At 43.8% G+C, this 23912-nt stretch overlaps 1 protein-coding gene across 28 annotated transcripts in view; it reads right to left on the bottom strand.

The window, feature by feature from the left end:
• The window catches only part of MADD (MAP kinase activating death domain), a 125909-nt gene that overhangs the window by 80574 nt on the left and 21423 nt on the right, over positions 1-23912 (bottom strand). For 17 of the 28 annotated variants that reach the window (XM_075927624.2, XM_075927623.2, XM_075927633.2 and 14 more), the window contains exons 3-13: positions 17022-17636; positions 14692-14995; positions 14171-14302; positions 12760-12873; positions 11908-11988; positions 8352-8408; positions 7442-7620; positions 5530-5765; positions 4959-5115; positions 2351-2454; positions 633-826 (exon numbers count right to left, since the gene is read on the bottom strand). In XM_075927624.2, the coding sequence (XP_075783739.1) occupies positions 633-826; positions 2351-2454; positions 4959-5115; positions 5530-5765; positions 7442-7620; positions 8352-8408; positions 11908-11988; positions 12760-12873; positions 14171-14302; positions 14692-14995; positions 17022-17636 (2173 nt within the window). The remainder of the gene's footprint in view (positions 1-632; positions 827-2350; positions 2455-4958; positions 5116-5529; positions 5766-7441; positions 7621-8351; positions 8409-11907; positions 11989-12759; positions 12874-14170; positions 14303-14691; positions 14996-17021; positions 17637-23912) is intronic. The other 11 variants (XM_075927629.2, XM_075927631.2, XM_075927636.2 and 8 more) reach the window with 1 other exon arrangement.

The raw sequence follows: 23912 nt of genomic DNA, 5'->3' as shown, positions 1-23912 counted from the left end.
TCAGATTTAAATTTACAAAGTCTAAGATATCGCAGGGGTGTAGAACAACCTCGCATGTCAACCTCTTTAAAGGGTTTTTATCTAGTTGGTATTTGTCCAGTAAATACAAGAATATGAATTACCAATATGAGTCAATCAATTACTTCCACTTACAGATATAAAAGAGTATGAACCTTATCACAAGATTAGTTCATTCAAAATATTTGTATATGTTTTGATTCAATATTGGATGTCTGACTGAAGTGCATATATGCCTTTTTTACGGTCTATCCTTTACCAACTAGCTCCATAATTTTGTCATACCTGCTCTCCCATTCCCAGAACCAACCCAGTACAGTATCAGAGAGTTGAGAGAACTTTCTCTCTCAGCTATCAGGCTTGGAACCTCTTTCCTGATTGTGGGCTGGGAGAGATAGGAAATATAGGTGCTTGTACTGAAAGGAAACATTTGCCTAGAACATAAGGCTGCAAGCAAACTCAGCCCTGCCTAAGAAGAGACTGAAAAATTCATCTACCCAAGTCTATTTAGCAGGAGTCACCCTCATCCCAATCCCATTTGCCTAGACTCATCTGTCCTCCAGGTCCTTGCACCCTGTGCCTGAACTTGTGTATGCAAAAGTCCTAGTACACACATGATTCACCCCATGGATGACAGTGCTGGGGCTGCTACTGGCTGTAGTACTAGAACTTGAGCGAGGCTGGTTGTTGTCCTGGGAGCTTTCACTGTCCAGAGCCTGTGCATCCAGATCCCCCGAGTATTCCTGGAAGTCATCAAACTCCACCTCACTGGCATCACCCAGGGCTGCATGCGTCAGGGGATCCACATCTGCAAAAATACCACCAAGAATTAGGCAGTGCTCACTACACCAGCCTCTTGCCTAGCACACAGTACCAACCCTCCCATCTCACTAATGGACAAAACTGCTCAGTGCTTGCTGGCCAACATGGAAAATGAGTTAAAACTGCCATCACAACAGAAACTCTTGTTGACTGCTTCATCAGAAGCCAAGGAGAATTATTTCTCCATTTTCTGCTTGAAGTAGATCTTTCTGGTCAGGACCGACTTTGCCTAGACTGATGGGAGTACTGTGAGGTAGGGGAATGAGTGCACTACTGTTGCCCAAAGTTCCCCTATGCTGCATGGCCACACAGCTTCCCATTAAGCACCACACAGGGGCTCAGGGCTGCAGCAGAGAGAGATCTCTACCCAAACCCTGAAGCTGCCGGTCCCAGCACCAAGCTGCCACAACCAGGGAAAGGGGGCCCTTTCTTGCCACCCAGGTAAATCCAATCCAATCCCCAGCCCATCTTGAGCCCCTCCCTAGTACTGAGCATCTTCAGGCATCTCAAAGCCCACATCCCCAGTCCAGAGCCAATAACCCCTCCTGCACACCAACTCCCAGCCCAGAGCCCTCCCCAAAGCTGGAGCCCCTCTCCTACACCCAAAACCCTTCATCTTCAGCCCCACCCCTAAGCTTGCACCTCCACCCAACCCACTGCCTCAGCTCTGGGTCCTATTGCACTCTCAGCACCAATCGGTCCCACTCCCACCACATGAATTTTGTTATGTGCACCAATATGAAGGTGACATGTTGCACATCACTCTGTGTCACACATCATCTCCACGTTGGTGCACATAAGAAAATGTATTGTATTCATGAGTGGAAAAAATTAGAGGGAACACGGCTGGTGCCCATGCTGTACATTTTCTGTGGATACAGAACTTTAGTTTCCCCGGTTGTCAAATTAGCTCCTGCCACCAATATTACAGTCGGTTCTTCCCTCTCTCTAAAACAGGCGTGGGAAATCTTTTTAGGGCTGGGGGCCCCTGACCCACAGAACTATCAGTAAAGGGCCGCACACAAGTTAGAAGCAAAAAAACCCTCACCGACGTGGCCCCTGACTAAGGAGGAAGACACTCCCCACATTCCCCTCACACACCAGAGCCACTGGTAGATTATGTGTGCTCCAGCTCCATGAGAGGCAACGGGGAGGCTGGAATACCAGTTTGAGCTCCCCAATGCTGGGGGGAGTCCCAAACCTCGAGGCCGGATCCAGGCAAGCCAGGGGCCACATCCAGCCCCCAGACCTTAGGTTCCCCACCACTGCGCAAAAAGATCTTTTGGAGAGTGGTGCTTACAGAAAGGAAAAAGTTTCTTCCTCTGACTATCCCAGGCTGCAGCAGAATAGGCCAAGAGTCTCTCTCCTATATGAGGACAGACTATAATCTATCTGCCTCTTGTGCTGAATGAAAGACTCAGAAGAGGCAACTTTCTCGAAGGGAAGGTGAATGGGAATGGAAGATCCATACAAGACAATTAAAATGCAGGTCATGAAGTTAGTTACTCACTTGGGGTATCACCATTAATGTTACATTTCATCATTTCGCTGACAAAGTCACCAAGCGAGGAGTAGGAAGAACTTGAGTCATCATAATCCACGCTGTCACTACCACTAGGATATGAAAGAAATATGAGAGGCAGTCAAACAGCAACACAGGAGTTGGATGCTAGAAGGTATGGATTATTAAGATCTTCAAAAAGGATAGCAGCATGGCTGGCCACAAACAGGAAGTGGAGTCTAATTTTTAAGAAAGCACATTATGACACTTTGTTCCTCAGCATAGCACCCTGGAGCTCCATATCCACTAGAATCATATAATTTTGAGATGCTTTGTACAATGTATTCCTTGTGAGGTATTTTTTCCAAATTCTTGATCTGTTGAACATGAATATCCTTTTGGATTTTGTGTGCTATCATTGTATGTAAAGTTATGAGGCATTGCTGTATGTTTTAGTGAAATCTACTGTAAGGCTGGGAGACATCCACAGCTAGCCTTTCAGTTGCAACAAAAGAGCATCCAAACATGCTGATGGTCCATTAAATGGAATCCACTCTCCCAGCGCCATCTCTCAGACTTGTCAGAGAGATCACATATGCAATGGAGATTGCTTGATCAATAGGGACTGTCCCATCTCCATGTCACAGCAGGGATCTCTTCAGCAAGCTGTAAGAAAATATAAAATAATGGAAGTGACATCATCACTTGGCCTCCCCCACCCCAAAACTCAACGGCTGTGTCTACACTGGGCCACTTATTCTGGAAAAGCAGCCGCTTTTCCGGAATAAGCTGCGAGCTATCTATACTGGCCCCTTGAATTTCCGGAAAAGCAGTGACAATTTACTGTAAGAAATCAGCTGCTTTTCCAGAAAAACTATGCTGTTCACACTCGGGCAAAAGTCCTTTTTCCAGAAAACTGTTCCGGAAAAGGGCCAGTGTAGACAGCACAACAGTCTTTTCCAAAAAAAAGCCCCGATCGCAAAAATGACGATCGGGGCTTTTTTTCCCGGAAAAGCGCGTCTACATTGGCCACAGGCGCTTTTCCGGAAAAGCAGCCTGCCAGTGTAGACGCTCTTTTTCCGGAAATATTTATGACGGAAAACTGTTCCGTTTTAAGCATTTCCGGAAATTCATGCCAGTGTAGACACAGCCAACATGTGGAGGACAAAGACCCTGAACTACGGAAGGGTAGCCCTAGCCTGTGCAATAAAGAACTGTAATCTGCTTGCATCATCTGTCAGGAAAAACCTGCTGCTTGATTCAAATCCCGCTTAATGTGCAGAACTCAGACTGTGAATTTATTTTTATTTCTAAGGTAAACAAATTTAATCTCTATGGTTGCTACATATAATCACTTAAAATCTCTATTTTTCTGTAGTTAATAAATCTGGTTTATATTTTTCCTAACACAGTGTGCTTTAGTTGATGTGCTTGGGAAATCTCAAGGCAATTTACAAAGGCTAGTGTGTGTTCATTCTACACTGAGGGAATGGCAAACTACTTAAAGAACTTGCACTGTCCAAAGGGACCACAGTCAGTTTTGGGGTGTACAACAGGAGGGAATTGGCTGGAACTTCTCTATTAATGGTTCATAAGTGACTGGGAAATCATTCATGTAACTCAGTTGAGTGTGTTCCTGCTTGTGGATGCTAATGTGAGTGCCGTCAGAAATTTATAACTTGACATCAGCATCACAGTGTGAGACACAATCCAAGCTGGGTGGGTTCAGAGTCTCAGTAGTCCCACAGTCCAGGGAGCACCTTAGGTGCCCCATCACAAGCACAGTTAACAGTGCTGGGACAGGTGAAGAGAAGATGTTAAGAGCAACTCAGAGCATCTTTCTCCTCTAAGTGGACACTTGTAGCCAATGAGGAGTGTTTGAGGTCTTAGGAGAGAGGATGGGAGAAGAAAGCACAGAGGAATCAGAAAGCACAAAGCCTTTCTTGCTAGGTTAATAACAGACCATTCCCAGTAGTGTGCTTGGTGCTGCACAGAACACAGAGAAGAGACAAGTTCCTGCTCCAAAGAGCTTGAAAGCTGACAGACGATCAAAAAACAACACAGCAGAAACACAACCTTGGGGGCTGGAATAGAATACCACCGAGAAGGTCTGCAATTATTTATAGTTTATTAAATTCTCAATAGTTTTTCCTCAAGTGGTAGATTAACATTGAGAGGCTTCATGCAACTGTGTGTATTGAGGAGGAATTTGAAAGAAAGGGGGGATACTTGATTCAATAAGGGAGGTAGGACAAACAATGGGCAGCATGGAAGAAAGCAAAAAGCCAAGTATGGCAGAAGGGAGTACAGAAATCTGAGCAGACCAAAGAGAGTAGGATAAATCAGAGGCAAAGGCAGAGTGATGTTGAAGAGTTGCTTGAACATGAAGATGAAAAGTTTAAGAAAGCCAATGAAGGGAATCAGACAGCTGTGACACAGAACAGTGAGGAAGAAAAATGACTTTTGCATTGGTGGTTTTTAGGTTTTTATAGACTGAAGAAACAAGGTGGGAGTCTCTGAGGGCAGAGAAACAAGATGCAACAGCAAAGCAAGAGATGATCAGAACATTTATAATGACCATTACTTAGCACTGAACAGTGTCATGCTCCCCACTAACCTGTCATCAGTAGGATCAGAATCAGTTTCCTTTTCTATGGGGACATTCAACGCCTCAGCCAGCTGGGAATTGCTATCATAGACACGGTAGTGGATTGGTTGCAGTTGGTGAGCATACCATTTTGGTTTGTCACCAATCAGAGCTGGGTCAAACATGTCTGCAAGAAAAACCAGAAAAAGGAGAGTTAATTGAAATTAGTTATCTGCATTATGACAACACCGAGAGGCCCCAATTAAATGGAGCCATATTATGCTATACACTATGAACCAATATAGGAACAGAGAATCCCAGTCCTGAGGAGCTTACAGCTTGCAGTCAGGCAAGACACAAATAGGTGAAACAAACAACAGAGAGTAACAGTAACAATAATTCAACAGAAACCCACGACCAACTGGGACAAGGAGATTTCAGTTCATGGGCCCTTATGGGAAAAGAAGGTCCCTCCCACAGCAAGAATAGGCTCTGCTGATGGAGCAGTATGTTGCTTGGCCAACTTCTTTCCCAGTAGTATCTCCATATTAGAAGCTTCTGCTTTAGACAGGATGAAAGGAAAGACAGTACCAGGACTTACTGTTGTGGATCCTTTGAAAAGCATAGTTAGTTGGATTGAGTGACCACTCTCCGAAGTACTCCACTGCTTGTGTCCTAGACAGCTTGTCTGCGAAAGCTGTTTGCTTTGGCCTAGATGCAAGAAAGGAATTGGCCTGAAAGGCCACCACGGGCCGGGGGAAGAGACGAAGAGTGCGGGTGTGCATCTGGAATCCCTGCAAAACGTTTGGTGAGTTGAAGAATCTTACCATAGCCACCCTAAGAAGGAAATAAATGGTAGTATGTCAGCTGCAGACATGAAACCTCAAAGGGGAGGGCACAGACAGGGCCTTTAAAAGTTACAGAACAGACATTTCCACCCAGGAATGTTTCCCAAAAGGAAAAGTGATAAAAGGTAGGACTGGGAACATGTGACTCCCATTGGGAGCAGGGGTTCTCTCAAACTGCTTTAGTTTAAATTTCCTTTCCTTCTCAGCAGGTGCTCTGTACACACAACTGATACAATGCCTGTCAGCCCAACCAGCTACATCTGGCACAGAAGCCACTTTAGAGCTGATTATCCCTTATAGTAGCCAGTAGAGTTGTTATTAAGAAGACAGGTTTCTGTGGGTTACATTTGTTACAGCGACTATGGCTGGATGGAAAGAAGCTAATACACAGGTGTGAGTTAATCTGAACTCACACTGTTAAGCTGCTGAGGCCCGCGGAAGGCAGCTAAGGTAAACTGAGGGAAATGCAGGAAATGAACACATCACTTTGGTGTCTTAGTCATCATACAATTGATTAACAAACCCATATTTTCTTTCTTTTCTGTCATTTCTAATTGATAAGCCCCTAGCCTAGAGCAGAATTTCTTATTAGCAGCCTGTAAAAACACAATCTTGCACTTTGTCCTATTAAATTTCCATCCCATTCTATTACGCCAGCACTTACAGACATCCAATATTCTGATCTTCCACTGTAGTGACAATACCTTCCAGCTTTGTGTCAGCAGAAAATTTGATTAGCATATTCTTACTTTTCATGCCAAGGTCATTAATGAAACTGTTAAACAACACTGGTCCCAAAAGTCACTACAAGGACCTCCACTATTGCCTTCCTTCCAGCCCGACAGTTCTCCTTTCACTCTCTACTTTATCCAGTTCCTTTTCTACCTTGCAGTTCTTGAATTAATCCCTACCTCTCTAACTTATCTAATATTTTCCCCATGTGGTATTATATCAAATGCTTTACTGAGATTCAGATGGGATAGATCTACTGCATTTCTCTTATCTAAAAACATCAATTAACTTAACAAAAGAAAGTTATCAAATTAATCTGGCATGATCTACCTTTGCTAAATCCATGTTGCAATTTCTCCTATTTTCCATTTACCTCCATTATTCTTTCCATCTAAATTTATTCCAGAGTCTTGCATATTATTGAGATCAAATTAGTAGGTCTGAATTTGCCTGGATTACTTAATTTCACTTTCTTAAATATACATATATTTGCTATTCTGCTGTCATATTATACCACTCCCATCTCTTAGATTTTTTAAAAATCTTTGCTGCCAGACTAGCAATTTCGTATTTTTTTTCAGCATTCTGGGAGGGAAATTATCCAGTCCCCTCATCTTCAGCCCTCTGAGTTTTGCTTCCCTTTGGACATGGTCATTTCCATAAATTCATTATCATTAGCAATCCTGCCTTTGCTCCCATGTTCTACATCATCATCCTCAGTGAGCCTCTGACACAAACTCCATGGTAACCACTGCCTTGACACATTTATTAGGAGAGAACTTTTTTTGGGGAGGGGGGGCTAACATTCAGTGTTCATCTGAAGGACAGAGATACAGACTGGCTCACAACATGGCACACTCAGAAATCTCTGCATTTCTCTCTCAAGTGTGAACCTTATGGAAATTCAGCATGTAGATGCGTGGTCAGTCTCACCTGGTGGCCACATCCACAGAGTCCACATCATTTCCATAGATCAGGGGGTTGAATTCTGTGGAAGGGGTGGATTGTATGCCATTCTGAGGTCTTCCCATGAGCAGCGGGATCTCCTGTCCCTCATGGAACTTCTCTAGGTTAAGAATGGGCTGGGTATTCAGACTCATGCTGGCCAAGGCCTGAGAAGCAATAGGTCACATGCACAGTCAGCAAGAAATCACTATTCAGCCAAGAATATCAAGAGTAGAGCTGCCATGACTCCTGAGCAATCACAGTCCTTGTACCAGGTTCTAGTGTGCTCCCAGGAGTATGCCTACGTTAGTCTCTGTCCCCCACTCAGTCAAAAGAGAAATTCCTGTGTTGGACTGCCTTTGCTGAATTGTCCTATCAACCTCCTCACTGATTACATGGTCCTGGGAACAGCAAACACAGTCAGATCTCTGAATGGCTGATAAAAGTGAAAACAAATCCTTCTAATAGTTCAAAACCTGTCACAGGGTCAGGGCATTCAGCATTCTGGATCCCAGCAGCTTGTTGGAGATTTATTCCTATCTTCAGTAGGCAGAAATATACTACTTAGATCCAAATTGGTATCTTGACTAATAGCCAGTAAAGTCTGTAATTCAGGGCCATAAACCTATAGTCTTCAGTTTCTCACCTGGGTAAGCTCTGTGCCTTTCTATAGAATTAGTGTTACCCCTAGCCTGACAGCATCATCTTAAAAGTGCACTTGAAGTAGTAAAGGTCTAACTTCCTAGCCTTATAACCAGTTTGGTCCCAAATCTCCCCCATTTCTTTTCCTGCTCATTAAGTCTTCTCCTCTAGCCACCCTTCCAAAAGTCAGTAAGTAAAGCTCAGAAGAAGAATAAAATACATGGAAAGTTGAGGGGAAAAGAGTAAAATAAAGAACCTTGTTGTCAGGCGTGAGCAGCTGTTGCTGAGTGATTGCAGTCATGCTAACCAGACACTGGAGGCAAGATGGATGATCACATGACAACATCAACGGCCAATCAGAGCCAAGACGAACACATGACCACAGACAGATGAAGAAAAAAAAACCTATTACTACCAAATATCACAGATGAGAAATAAAATAAAAGGGACCCCAATCAATGCAATTCCTAAAAGAAGCCAGCATGCTTCATCCCCACACATCTGCTCCCCACTAGACCCTCCTCCTTCCCAGAAAATGATAGCATTCCAGTTCCAAGAGAAATTTTTCCAATAAGAATTTTTCCAATAAGAATTTAAAAACTGCTCTGCATGAATATTAATGACTGTATGACATTCTATGTAAGGGTTAGGTGTTAACCTCAGTGTTGGCCAAAAGTTTCTCCTTTTCACATTGCTGTGTGCCAGCTGATAGTCATCCTTTTCCTGCCCCTGGTGGTGGTGACTTTGAGATATGTTTTGTGCTTAGTTGATTGCTTTGGAATCTTTGGACAGAAATTGCTAAAGAAATATCAAATTTTAATCCACTAATGTTCAACCTCTCCCTAGCATTTGGGAGTTTTGTAGAATAGACACAGAACTGTGGGGAAAAACAGGTCTTAGGGTAGCAAATATAGTTTCCACTGTAGGATCATTTTCTGGTGAAAGCAGCAGGGCATCTTGGGGTCTACAAAAGATTATACAAATTGTTCTGGGGTGGAATAGCAGCCCTCACCAACACACTCTATCTTCAGGTAGTGCATGCAGCATATAGGAGGAGAAAAATAGAAATAAAGAGAAAATCTGCTTGACTGGATCTACCAACCCTGTCCCAAGCTGATTAATGGCTTAATGGGACCTGAGAGAAGGCATCAGGATAGGACCTCAGCTACGGAAAGAGGGGAAAGATAATAGAGAGGGGGATGTGTCAAGTATGATCCTAAAACCAGCAATGTGTGCTCCAAGAAAAGGCCTGGAGCTTTTACACAGGTAAAAACAAGATGTGGGGTATCAAATAGACACCAAACTGCAGCAAGAGACAGAATGTGGATGATATGTCAAAGGGTCCCTCTGGTGGCCAAATATACTCACTGATACTTTAAAGTACCCAGTGATTTCACTCTTTTTCCCCACCCACTCGCTACTCTAAAGGAGAGGTGAAGCGAGCAGTTTCTGAAAACTCAGCATCTATATGGCTACTGCAAAGAAAATCCTGCAAGGCCTGATCTTAGTGCACAGGTCAACTGACTCGGGCTAGGCTGCTAGGCTAAAAAAAAAGCTATGTAGATGTCCCAGTTCAGGCTGGAGCCCAGGCTCTGAAACACAGAGAGATGGGAAAATCTCAGATCCCAGTCTGCAACCCAAGTGGAAACACCTATATTGCTATTTTTAACCTGGCAGCCCAAGCACCTCGAGCTCAAGTCAACTGACTGGGGTTCTAAAACAGTGCCAAGGGTTTCTCTTAGTGGTATACACACTCCTTAAGCAAAAAAATCTGAGGAAGTGGGTCTGGCCCACGAAAGCTCATCATCTAATAAACCATCTTGTTAGTCTTTAAAGTGCTACATAGTCCTGTATTTTGTTTCAGCTACACCAGACTAACACAGCTACATTTCTATCACCCTTAAGCAATTGTTATTACATCAGAACATTTGTTTCCTATCTTTTAATCAATTACTGGTCTATAAGTCGACTTTACCTCTTACCCCCATGACTGCTTACTATGCTTAAGAAACTTGGATAAGGGACTGGAAAAATCTTTGTCCACATCTGTTAACCCCCTTGAAAGAATTCTTATAGATTGGTCAGGCATGCTTTTTCTTTATAAAAGGTCCTTTGACTTCCTTGACAAATCATGTTCATCTGTCTCTCTAGTTCAATACTTTTTTAAACCAATTTCCCCAGTACTGAAGTTAGGTTTACTAGCTTGTAAGTGCCAGCGTTGTCTCTGGACCCTATTTTTTGAAATGGTATCACCTTAGCTATCCTGCAATCATCTGGTACAGAATCTGATTTACATGATAGGTTACATACCACACTCATATTTGAATTCCTTCAGAACTCTTGGGTGAATACCATTTGGTCCTGGTGACTTAATACAATTAATTGTTTCAAATTTTCTTCCAAAACATCCTGTATTGTCACCTCAATCTGTGTCAGTTCCTTCAGTTGCATCCTTCAGTTGTGCCATTCTAAAAAGAGTGGTTCTGGTGTAGGAATCTCCCTTACATCCTCTGCAATGAAGACTGATGCAAAGAATTCATTCAACTTTTCCACAATGGGCTTGTCTTCTTTGTGTGCTTCTTTTGCACCTCAAATGTCCAGTGACCCCATTGACTGTTTAGCAGGCCTTCCTGCTTTTGATATACTTAATGTTTTTGCTGTTATTTTTTCAATCTTTTGGTAGTTGCTCCTCAAATTCCTTTATGTCCTTCCTATTTATACCTTTACACTTGACTTGCCAAAATTTATTCTCCTTTCCGTTTTCCTCACTAGGATTTGACAACCAATTTTTAAAGGATGTCTTTTTATGTCTTCTTCTTTTACTCTGTTTAAGCCATGGTGGCATTTTTTGGTTCTCTGGTTGTTTTAATCTGGGACATACATTTAAACTGAGCTTCTATTATGGTATATTCAAAAAGATTCCATATAGTTTGTAGGCATGTCACTCTTATAACTGTTCCTTGTAATTTCAATTAAACTAGCTTCCTCAGTTTTGTGTAGCTTCCATTTCTGAAGTTAAATGCTATTGTGGTAGGCTTGTCTGATATTCCACCCCACAAAAAAAAATGTAATTATATTATGATCAATATTACTAAGCAATTCATCTATATTCACAGCAGAAGATCCTATGGCCCTCTTATGACTAAATCAGGAATTCTCTCTCCCCCTGTGAGATCCAAACCTGCAGTGTTGTTATTTATGTGCTCTCACCTGTGCGCGGGGGGAAAGAACCTACCAGACACCCTCCGGAAGAGCACTCTGAAGAAATAAGCATTTTAAACAGACAAAATGAGAAATTTCCAACCCCAAACTTTCCTAATCCAAGCAGGAAGGAGGGGGGGAGAGAGATAGCAAACAGAAAAACAACTGAAGATGATCTCTGGGGAGATGTATAAATACGGAGCTCTGCAAACAAGACAATAGCCTCAGGCTTGGGTCATTCTGGAAGGAGCACTAATTGGGAAGGAACCATATGGTGTATGGGTCTCAAGGAACTATATTCCTACAGTTTTGTAATTTAGCTGTCCATGCTGACAGAGCAGGAGGCCTCCCCAAGCCAAGTGGTTAGCTGACTGAGAGGCAGTTGCCCGAACAAGAGGGATCTTCTAGTGCTCTGCTTTCTCTACCCAAAGTCAGTCTCAAATGTCTGTCACCATGATATCCAAGCGCCAAAAGGCTCTTTTTAGAATGTTCTATGCTAAACCCAGTGATCTGCACAGCTGCTCAGTTACGTAGATCAACATCTGCTGAGTTGAGGCAGTCTAGCTAGTTTGATGCCCAATACTCACCAGATCACTGGAGTGGCTACTTACCTGTTTCAGGTGTTTTTTAAGCTCTAAAGCCTCTGGCTCTGGTAGGACTGGCAAAGACTCTGCATTCGTAGGAACAATCACCTGGAATTAAACAGCAGAACAATTCTCAATAGCAGCTGCCTTAAGGGTGGAGTTCTGTGCTTTATGAGACTTGATAGGGACCAAAGAACAGAGACTGCAGACTTATATGGGAAAAGTACTTTGATTTTCACCCCCTTGGGGTTAGAAAGGAGTTATTTTTCCTTTCATAGCAGAAAATTCAAACTTTTCTTAACCCACTCTCAATGTTCAGACTCCCAGTTTAGAGGATGTTACATATATTTCCCTTTAAGCAGCATTGTTGATGCCATGATGTAGTTACTTATATGGTCCTCTTTGAATTATCACACGAAATGCTGCAGGAAGACTCTTAGATCTAATTCCCTCTCTGCTGCAAAGGCTGTAAAAAATAGGGTCCTGATTGCCAAGTAGACAATATGGTTTTATAACTCTTTTGAGGGTTTATTATCCTTCTGCAATTGCTCACAAAACAGACAGACTGACTGGTTTAAATATGCCCTAGCTGTTAAATCATTATAATAGAAATAATGTAACTTAAGAAAAAATAAATTCCATTCAAAAGTGATTTGCAGCTGAAATAATAGGAAGGGTATGAGAAAGATGACCTCAAGACAGAGCCTAGGAAGCCATGCAGTAAAAGCATTAGGAGTAGAAGCTGAAAGCATGTGACTTCAGTCATGTGTGCACTTGGGCATGTGTACTGCATTTCTCAAATCCACCATGGACACTGGGGTTTCCACTGAATTGTGCCCTCTTATCAAAACCAAAGGTTCCAGAGCATGGGTCACTCACCTTATTGGTATCCAGGTCAACAAGCCACACATCATCAGGCATTTTAAAGTCTAGTTTGTAAAGGAAGAAGCTGGCTGGGACTCCAATGATGTAGGGTGTAGGGGCCAAGAGTAACTAAAGAGGACAAAATGAAAGAAAAAGGGATCTGTATTGGTAACATGCACACATTCCCTCCCAAGTACAGTAAAACTCAAATAGTCCGGCATCCAATTGTACAGCACTCCCAATAGTCTGGTATCAAAATGGCAAGAACCTAGTGGTTTTTTAGTGTTTAAGTGAACAATTTACAGATTGTATTAGTGTTGAAGTGTATAATTTTTGTGTTTAAAATGAATAAAGTGCTGTATTAAGTATTTTAAGTTACTGTATTAATAGTTTAAGTGATTAGCCAGTGCTACACACAACTGTACATAGTATCCTCTGCTTTCTGTATTCAAAGGCTTCACAACAATAATGGTGAGTACTGCACTGTACATTTATTCTTTCATTCTATGACTAAATTTATGTATTAAAAAACACTTTATATACAGTATATACTGTATATGTATATAACCAGCTTATAGTACCTCCTGATAGTCCGACATATCCGGTAATCCGGCACCACTAGGTCCCAGAGGTTCCAGATTATCGGAAGTCTACTGTACATTGTCTACAATCCAGTTATAGAAGAGGGGAGAAGAGACAAGGTACCAGTGAGTTATCACAGCAGGTATCCATCCCAGAGCTCTCACACAGAGTCCAATAAAGGGACACAAGAAGAACAAAAACCAAAGGCTCTAGAGAAGAAGGAATGCAATTTTCCCGACAATCATCTAGAATGGACAAGCTTTCCTTTGGTGAAGTAATCAGCCCCTTTGGAAGGGAAAATGGTTTAGAAGAAAGCCAACAGCTTGCTGCTCTACTCATGGGCCCAATGGGGAAAAAGTTTACAGCAGAGCCAAAGCCAGACAGGGAAGAAGTCACAGACACAGACAGGCACTGCACAAACACAGAGTCTGAATTAATTTTGTACTGACTGAAGGTGCAGATTCAGCTGCTTGGGGAATGAAGAAGTTTTTTAAAAAACCATTTCAAGCGGCTGGTGTCTCTAAGACTGCACAGGCAATGAAGAAAAATATTTTTAAATCTAAAATGAAAAAAATATGCAGAGATATGGGATTTTTTTTCTGATAGCAGAAGCTGCAGAGGAGAAGGTTCTCTCATCTACAATGACGAGATACATGAGAGGACCAAAATAATATCATGTTTTTATTGACTTGAAGCAGATTGAAGCCAATCACGTGGAGATGGAGCCTTTTATTCCCTAAAAATACCAGTTCACTCCACAGTAGACAGAGTTCTTACTACAGAAGAATTCAGGACAGAGCTGAAGTTGCAGCAGATGAGGGGCTGATGTAATAATGAAAAGTACCTGTTCTGCAGAAGCCATGCAGGTGGGGAGCAGTGGGATCACTGGGAACATGTACTCTAGCGGATAGATCATAGCCACAAACGCCATCACAGACATGGAGAGAGCATTATAGTCCCGGGACTGCAGCACCACCTATGGCCAAGAAAATTCTGTTAGCAGCACATCTATCATTCATCCAAGCCATGGATCCTCACAAAGGAACTCAAGCTCCAATATAAACTTCACCCTTTCCTGATGCTTCCCCAGATTACGTGAGACCTTACTCTTGTCTCCGTGTAACTTGGCTATTAGATGGGATGACCATGCAACAGCTAGTCTTTTCACAAACAAATCTCTGAATACTGTGCAGAGAGAGCAAGAGCCTCCCAGATTAGAACCTCAAGTAGGGCCTTCCCACATGCAAACTGTTCCTAAAACTGCAGAAGGACATCATACCCACCAAGATTATTAGTTTTCTAATGGGCTTTTTACCATATAGACCAACCAACCAAAAGCATATCCAAACATCTTTTCCCTCTCACCTTGTGCTCCAGAAGGATGCAGGACAGCACCTGCAAACAAGCATCCACTCCCAAAAGTTCCAAGGGCAGATGCAAGGGGAAATCCACCAATGTAAAGCGGGAAGGGTCAGGAAGAGCAAACGTCAAAGCTGGTTGCAACTCATGTGGTAAGACTTCCACATCAACTCGCTTCTGGCCTGCAACAGGCACAGGTGAGCGGAGCAAGCGATAAATCCAGGCCTCTATCTCACGCAGGTCATGTAACAATGCACTGGATTTTTCTTCCACTAGGAGAGCACCTGTGAAAATCCGCCACATCGTATCCCTGTGTGGAGAGAACGACAAGTTTAACACAGTGCCATATTCTGCAGTTGCTCCACTTCAAATCTTAACAGGCTCCTCAATGGAAGATGACCCAAGGACTATGAGGTAGCAGAAAATGATGTAATACAGTTCTCACTGTCCAGCCAAGGAAAAGGAAGAGATAGTAAAGTTTTAAATTACTCTGTTAATGCAAAAGCACTAGGAGCATAATTCTTTCTGTGTTGAGAATAGTCACAGCTGTACCACTTTAGACTAGGATCTCATGAGATCTCATTAGCAAAACAGGGTCCACATTACTAAAGAAACCCCAGAGCAGAATTCAGTTAGGTGGCACTCTCTAAGAGACTGCAATGAACCAAATGTCCTGGCACAGTGTTATTAAACTCTGTGCTCCCAAGGGCAACAAAACATGAGCCAGAATCATTAAAAATCCCAATACATTATTCAGAAGAATATTGGGATCCTGGCAACATGCTCAAATTCAAATTCAGGCTATTGTCTAAGGTCACTGTGATCACCTAGTCTGACTTCCTATATATCAAAGGCCTCAGAATGTCCACCAAATAATTCATAGAATATGGCTTTAAAAAAAATCCAATCTAAAAGATTGGTAAAATTGTTCCAAAGGTTAATTACTCTCACCTTTGAAAATGTACATCTCATTTCCAGTCTGAATTTGTCTAGCGTCAACTTCCAGCCACTGGATCATGTTTTACCATCTCTGTTAGACTGAAGAGCCAATTATTACATATTTCTTCCTCATACTCCCTCTTCACTTCCTGCCCATTCTCGTCCTCACTCCCCAAATCTGCTGTTCAGCATTTTTAATGTTTGAATGGCCATTCCCTACCACCATGGAACCTTTCAGCTTCCATGCTCTAGCCAACCAGCAGCAGAAATTATTTCTCTCTCAAGTGAAATATAATCAGAGAAGTAACTCAAATCAGTGTGAGATTCCAGCCTTATTTTGACTCTCTGTCTACCAAAAGAAGCTCATTTTACAACTCAGGTAACTGCCAGAACCACAAACTACCATCTGAAAAATCAACCCAAGTTTTGTTTTGCCTCTGAATTACTGAGAAGGGGCAAATCCACTGATGATGAACGGAGCACAATAAAATCCATGTTATGGTTGTATATCACCTGAGAAGATTTAAAGTATAACATTATTACTAGCAGAATATTGCCCCGAGTTCAGAGATGGCCTACCTTCACCCAGAAGGTCAGGCCTGGGGCCACTAGTAAGGTATTTATAGAATTAGAAGTTAGAAATAAGAAAATATATAACCAGTGTGTGTGTGTGTCCGATGTCAGGGCAGGACTGTTCCCTATTGTATATGTTCTACCTTTTTGTAGTGAATAAACCGCTAAAGTCACACTACAGCTGCAGAAAGAGGTATTATTCCTTCCCTGCTCCGTGGTGTGATATATTTTTGCATATTCATCCTATATAATTGAGATTGTCAGTTTTCATTTCACTTTGTAAGCTCACATCTCATTTATAACAACAAACTACCCACTGCTCTCTCTTAGCCATTCCTGCTGGTGAGGTTTCTCCCTCCCATTTAACATTTACTACAGATTATTCTTCCTCAGATACATTAGCTACATTTTTCCGTACGTTAAAATGCATTGCCTTATTGTCTTGCTATTATTCTAATTTCTGTCTCTGTATCCTCCATGATCAAAATTATATCAGTCATGGTGTGCATCACCATGGCAGTCAGTGGTATCACTGTCTAGATTTAGAAATGATAGATCAGATTTTGAGTCATTAGCTTGCTATTGCCACTGTTTCATGCAGATACCCTAGAGTTTAAAATAAAATCTAATTATTGAATTTTGCAAAAATAATCACAGATCCCTCCCTCTTGCAAAGCTGAATTAGAGCAGAAACACCTCAGCACAGACAAACAGCAACCACCCCTATCATTCCCACAAACATATAGATTATTTGGAACAGAGGCTGAAGCAGCCCTTGGATCAAAGACTAGGAGAAAGGGCCTCGCCATCCCCACCCCACATACCTCTGCACCCCTCGTGGGATCCCCAGCTTCTTGCCCAGGAGCCTCTCACTGCAGCAGTCCACTAGTCTCTTCAGGATGTACAAACACTCACGGAAGGTAGAGAAGAAGGGGTAATGACTAAGGATGCAGAGGGAAGTCAGGGTGCTGTTCCTGGAGTGATGGCTGCCTTTGGCCACACGCTTACTGCGTGGTGACCGGTTCACATCTGGGGTTGACTCTGTGCTTGGTGTCTGCAATGAGGAGCCACTCTCTGAACTCTCATTGCCCACCTCCTCTTGGGCAACAGAAGCATCCCCAGGTTTGGGGGGTTTCTGTCCATCCCGAACTCGATGCCCACCAGTGCCTTCTGCTTTCTCCTTGGGCATTCGCTTCTGGAAGGAGCGGTAGAAGTTGACACAGATCCCATAACGAATTAAACCCGTATCCTTGTCTGTGAGTGTGAAGACAAAGGAGGTGTCATCTCGCAGGCTCATGCGTTTTTGCCGTACACTCAGGCATCCCTCTGGCTGACAGAAGAACACCACATCAGGAGGCAAAGGGAAATCTGCATGGTCTTCCAGAGGGTAACGTCGGAGCAGCTCAGGGGTCTGGGCCACACTATCACTGCTTGGCTGCCTATAAAGAATACAATCACACAATTACTCCTCTGGCCAATTCCAACTTAAACCTTGGCCACCCCCACATGCAACCTGTCTAGCCCATATGGAACTGCCCAGGACCACAGCAGATGGAAGGCATGGGGGACCAGAACCATCACAGGAAGGGAAAGGAATGTTTGGTGATGTCATCACTGACATGCTAAGCTACATGCCTTGGTCACCTATGAATCACTGTGACCTATGAGGATAACATACTGCAAGAGAATGTTTAGGAGCCTCTGTATCAATTATCAGGGTCAACAAATCATCATGCTGTCCTATCAGGACTTGCAAAGTGGGCCCTGGCAGCAGAAAAGTCAGACAGAGACTGGCCCAGCAGTTTGCATGGAGAACAGAGAACCACTCTAATGAGAGCATGACTAACAAACTGCTTTTGCAGAAGCATAATAAAATCATGCATAATAGAACACAAAGTTGATGTATAATGTATAAGCTTTATTAAAACTGCAGTGGCAGCATACTAGAACTAGAACCACAAACTAAAGGGTGTATAGAAAACATTTAAAAATTCTCCTAGCGAGAGAGGGAAACAGCAAGAAAGCAAAAACTGCTAGTTTTTCTTTTTAAGATAAAAAGTACATTACAAGCAATCTTTGTTCATGTACAAGGCCAGCTGAACAAACGATCCTAACTAGGGCTGTGAAGTGATTAAAAAAATTGAATAATGATTAATTGCATGCACCTCCTCTTTGAAACACTGCCATGGCATTTCAATGGGGCAGCACTCCGTGGAGCCTGCAATCAGCTGGAGTCCCCGGCTGACCTTGGGCTCAATGCAGCGCTGCCCCTTTGAAGCGCCAGAGCAGCGTTTCCAAGGGGCATCGCAAGGCGGAGCCTGGAGTCAGCTGCAGTCCCCAGCTGACCTCAGGGTCCATGCAGCGCCTTTGATGTGCTGGAGCAGCGCTTCCAAGGGGAAGCACAAGGCATTCCGTGCGGCATTTCAGCGAAACCCAGGTTCTACCCGGCACTTCCCCAGAACCCGGGGTCAGCTGGGGACTCCCCAGCTGCTCCCCATTCTGGGGAAATGCCACGGGGAGCCCGGGATCAGCTGGGCAGTTTCCAACTGACCCTGGGCTCCACAGCAGCTGCCCCTTTAAAACGCCACCTCAACACGTTTCAAAGGGGCAGTGGAGCCTGGGGTCAGCTGGGAAGTGCCCAGCTGATTCCGGGTTCTGCTGCCGTGCATAGGCCAGGATCAGCTGGGCAGTCCCCAGCTGACCCTGGGCTCCACAGTAGCTCCCCTTTAGAAACACCAGAGATGGGGTTTTAAATGAGCAGCCACACCACAGCTGATTTGCTCAGCTGTGAGGCTGCTGCCCCTTTGAAATTCTGCCTCTGCACATTTCAAAGGATCAGTGGAGCCCAGGGTCAGTTGGGGAGTCCTCAGCTGATCCCAGGCTCTGCGTTGCGCTGCCCTTTTAAAGCGCCAGAGCAGCACTTTAAAGGGGCAGTGCAGCATTACTGCCTGCGATTAATGCATTAAAAAAATTAATGCGTTAATCCTGCCCTGCATTAATCGCAGGCATTAACGCATGTGAATTGACAGCCATAATCCTAACATATATATTAAAAAGTACTTTTGTTCCCTTATTAGGAATAGCACTATACAATATATTTTTCCTTTTGATAATCTTAAAGGACATAAGTGAAAAATCTTGGCTCCACTAAAGCCAATGGCAAAATTTTAATTGACTTCAGTGGAGTCAGTATTTCACCCTGTACATTTAAAAAGATAAGTTTTAGTAACCAGGGATGCATTTTTCTATGTTTTAAATTTTGAAGTGGCATTTACACTTTGCCAAATTGCAAACAATTTTAACCTATATATGTTTAATAGAAGAATTCCCATACTGTTGTCCTATGGATTGCTGGGTGGCCCATGGAGAGTTCTCTGGTCAGACAGTGCTGTTTTTTAATTGATTCCAAACAATTTTAACCTATATATGTTTAATAGAAGAATTCCCATACTGTTGTCCTACGGATTGCTGGGTGGCCCATGGAGAGTTCTCTGGTCAGACAGTGCTGTTTTTTAATTGATTCCAGTTAATAAAGTACATTAAAACAAACTAACATTTTAAATTCTCTCCTAATATTACCTTTCCATGTGAGGTATTGCCACAAGAATATTATTGGATTATGAATGGCAAAGAAGGTAGTTCATATGATCATGGAAGGAAAGGGCATCCATGAAACAATCTCTCGGTTAAGATGTGGTCCACGCTCTAAGAAAGTCTGGAAATGCCTAACTTAATTTATGTTAAAGAAATTACTCTAGGAAGTAGTATAGTTTGGAGGACAGGTCACTGAAATGGGAGCTGGAGATCTGGCTTTGTCACTTTTGCATGACTCTGAGCATGATGCTTTCCCTTGGTACACCTTAGTTTCCCTATCTGGAAAATGGGGATAATCCTACTTATCCTTTGTAAAGTGCTTCAGGTTCTAAGGATTAAAAGTGCTAGATAAGAGCCTAGCAGTAGTATATGTTTAAAGTAAAAAAAAATCATTTTTACAAGAAGCTATGCAGATTTCAAGCTGCTCGAACAAATAGCTGTCTTAAAGAAAAGGCAAGCACAGTTTGGAAACTAAATATTTTGAACTTGAAAAAAGGCATACAGATAAATGTTTATACGTTAAACATTATCAAAATTTTAGGAGCAAGATTCTTTAAAAGTTTGTTCTTGGTTCTCGTGAAACTATATGCCATGTGATAAAGAAAATTCAAAGCATCCTGACATTGTTTTGACATAAAAATTGAAGGTAATAATTGGAACCAAAGATTTAACATAAATGTGAAGTACCAGTGGGAATCAAATAAGTTCATGTTTTTGTGGCTACACTAGTTACAGAAAGGCAGAGAGGGTCTTCCCAGACAACCATGAAAATAGAAAAGATGACCCCCAAATGACATAAAAGACCCCTGGAGCATAAAAAATTATGGACCCATAAGAGAAGGCAAGAAAATTAACTAAAGAACTCTCAGAACCAGAATCTTCCACACAGCCTTCCATTAAATACTTGCAGGGAAGTGGTGGTTGAGACAACAGATTTCTGCAAAGTATCCATTTCAAGATACCACATTCCAAGAAAAAAAAAAGAGCCTCTTGTGGAGAAAAATGCACTCTATATAGCTTCAATATTCAAGAAACTCAACTGGAAAGTTTGTGACTAAGAACAGCCATAATGGGTCAGACCAACGGTTCATCTAGTTCAGTATCCTGTCTTCCGACAGTGGCCAATGCCAGATGCCCCAGAGAGTGAACAGAACAGGGAATCATCAAGTAATCCCTCTTGTGTTGCCCATTCCTAGCTTCTGACAGAGGCTAGGGACATCATTCCTACCCATCCTGGCTAATAGCCATGGATAGATCTAACCTTCATGAATTTATCTAGTTCAGTGGTCACCAACGTTTTGGGGCTGCCAGGCGCCTGGGGGCGGGGCCACTCACGCACTGCACGTAGGGGGACGGGGCTGCTCACAGACCACATGACTGGGGGCGGGGCCAAGCACGCGCTGCACGCCCGAGGTCGGCACCGGCATGTGCCGCGATCCCGGGCAGGGGCTGCCCAGGTTCCGCGCGGCGCCCCCGGGGCCGGGGCCGGCAAGGGCATGCACGGCGCCCCCGGGGGCGGGGGTCAGGGTCAGCACCGGCACGCGCGGCGCACCTGGGGCCGGGGCCGGCCATGCGCCCGGGGCTGGCACCTGCCGCACGCCCAGGGGCGGGGCCAGCCCAGATTGCTCCACGGGCGCATGTAAAGGGCCCGGCAGGCGCCATGGCGCCCACAGGCACTGGGTTGGGGACCACGGATCTAGTTCTTTCTTGAACCCTGTTATAATGTCCTGGTCTTCACAAACTCCTCTGGCAAGGAGTTCCAAGGCCAACCATGTGCTGTGTGAAGAAAAACTTCATTTTGTTTGTTTCATCCACTTAGGAACACTCTCATGAATAAGTACTATAAAAAGGCATCATTTAAAAAGTGGAAGTTAAATCTTAGTGAGAAAAAAAAAAGGAATTTAAATTCTGTCAAATTAAGTGTAAAAATATAATAAGAAAAGCCAAAAAGGAGTTTGAAGAACAGCTAGCCAAAAACTCAAAAAGTAATCGCAAAATTTTTAAGTACATCAGAAGCAGGAAGCCTGCTAAACAACCAGTGGGGCCTTTGGACGATCGAGATGCCAAAGCAGAGCTCAAAGATGGTAAGGTAATTGTGAAGAAACTAAATGGCTAAGGATGTTAGGGAGATTCTAAAACCCAAGCCATTCTTTTTAGGTAACAAAGCTGAGGAACTGTCCCAGATTGAGGTGTCAGAGGAGGTTTTGGAATAAATTGATAAACTTAACAGTAACAAGTCACCAGGACCAGATGACATTCACCCAAAAGTTCTGAAAGAATTCAAATGTGAAATTGCGGAACTATTAACTGTGGTTTGTAACCTATCCTTTAAATCAGCATCTGTACCTAATGACTGGAAGATTGCTAATGTGATGCCAATATTTTAAAAGGGCACTAGAGGTGATCCTGGCAATTACAGACTGGTAAGTCTAATATCAGTAGCTGGCAAATTAGTTGAAACTTAAGTTTGTACAAGCACCACAAAGGGAGTTAAATAACTTTCGCCTCCTCTCTCAATAAATAGTCAGATACCTATACCTGGAGAGGACTAATTTCTGAGAGAAGTGTGAGTAAATAAAATTAACTTCTGTTGATAAGTTACTCAGGCCACAGACGCCTTTCTAAAATAAGTCCAGTTGGCCTTGTAAACCAATAAAAAATATCTACTAATGACCAGGGCTCGACAAATTATAGAAAACCCTACTCACCAGACAAAAAGGGACTCACCATCCCCACCACATGACCCCCACCGCGCAGGTGCACGCCACCCGGAGAACGGGACAATCAGGATGGCATATTTGCTTCTGTGATGGGGTGGGGCCACTCTGCAGCAGCGAGGACAACCCGCCCTGCACTTCAACAGTGCCAACGCCCATGCTGCACGGGCAGCACAGCATTCTGACAGAGGTCTGCGCTGCTTGTTCCCGTGCGGCTGCCCAGCTGAGCGGCGTGCAGGGGGGCCGAGTCCTGGGATGGGAGCCAGAAGCAGGAGTGGGGCCGCATGTGGTCTTAGGGCGGGGTCAGATAATGCATGTATCCCTGACATCAGGGGGAGAGGCGCCGGTGCAAAAGAGTGCTGCATTCAAAAGGGGAGCAGAGGAGAGCGGAAGAGAGGAGGGAGGCGACGGAGGGAGAGGGGAGAACAGAGGAGTGAGCTAGAAGACGGCGGTGGGCAGAGGAGTGAAGGGTGAGAGCGGAGGAGAGAGGAGGGGGATGGGAGTCGGAGGAGGTCAGAGAAGCCAGGAGGGAGATGGGGAGTGGAGCAGAGAGCAGAATGTGGGGGCAGAGGACGTGAAAGGAGAATCATAGAATATTGGAAGGGACCTCGAGAGGTCAACTGAGTCCAGTCCCCTGCCCTCATGGCAGGACCAAAAACTATCTAGACCATCCCTTATAGACATTTATCTAACCTACTCTTAAATATCTCCAGAGATGGGGATTCCACAACCTCCCTGGGCAATTTATTCCAGTGTTTGACCACCCTGACAGTTAGGAACTTTTTCCTAATGTCCAACCTAAACCTCCCTTGCTGCAGTTTAAGCCCATTGCTTCTTGTTCTATCCTCAGAGGCCAAGATGAACAAGTTTTCTCTCTCCTCCTTATGACATTCTTTTTAGATACCTGAAAATGGCTATCATGTCCCCCCTCAATCTTCTCTTTTCTAAACTAAACAAACCCAAGTGGAGGTTTGTTTGACACTAAAGAGCCCCGTCTTGGGTTGCTTCCTACCTCTGCTTCTCCTTTCACATCCTCTGTCCCCATGCTCTGCTCTCTGCTCCACCCCCCGTCTCCCTCCTGCCTTCTCTGACCTCCTCCAACTCCCATCCCCCTCCTCTCTCCTCCGCTCTCATCCTTCACTCCTCTGCCCACCGCCGTCTTCTAGCTCACTCCTTTGTTCTCCCCTTTCCCTCCATTACTCTCCTCCGTCTCCTCTCCCCTCTGCCTTCCTCCACTGCTCTCCTTTTGAATGCGGAGCTCTCTTGCGCTGGTGCCTCTCCCCCTAATGTCAGGGACGCACGCACAATCTGGCCCCAACCCCGCTTCCAGCTCCCGTCCCAGAACTCGGCCCCCCTGCATGCCACTCAGCTGGGCGGCCACACCGGAGCAAGCGGCGCAGACCG

This window comes from Pelodiscus sinensis, chromosome 5, assembly GCF_052426305.1.
Source record: "Pelodiscus sinensis isolate ZL-2025 chromosome 5, ASM5242630v1, whole genome shotgun sequence".
In the NCBI taxonomy this organism is placed as follows: Eukaryota; Metazoa; Chordata; order Testudines; family Trionychidae; genus Pelodiscus; species Pelodiscus sinensis.
This window is presented reverse-complemented; position numbering and strand designations above follow the sequence as displayed.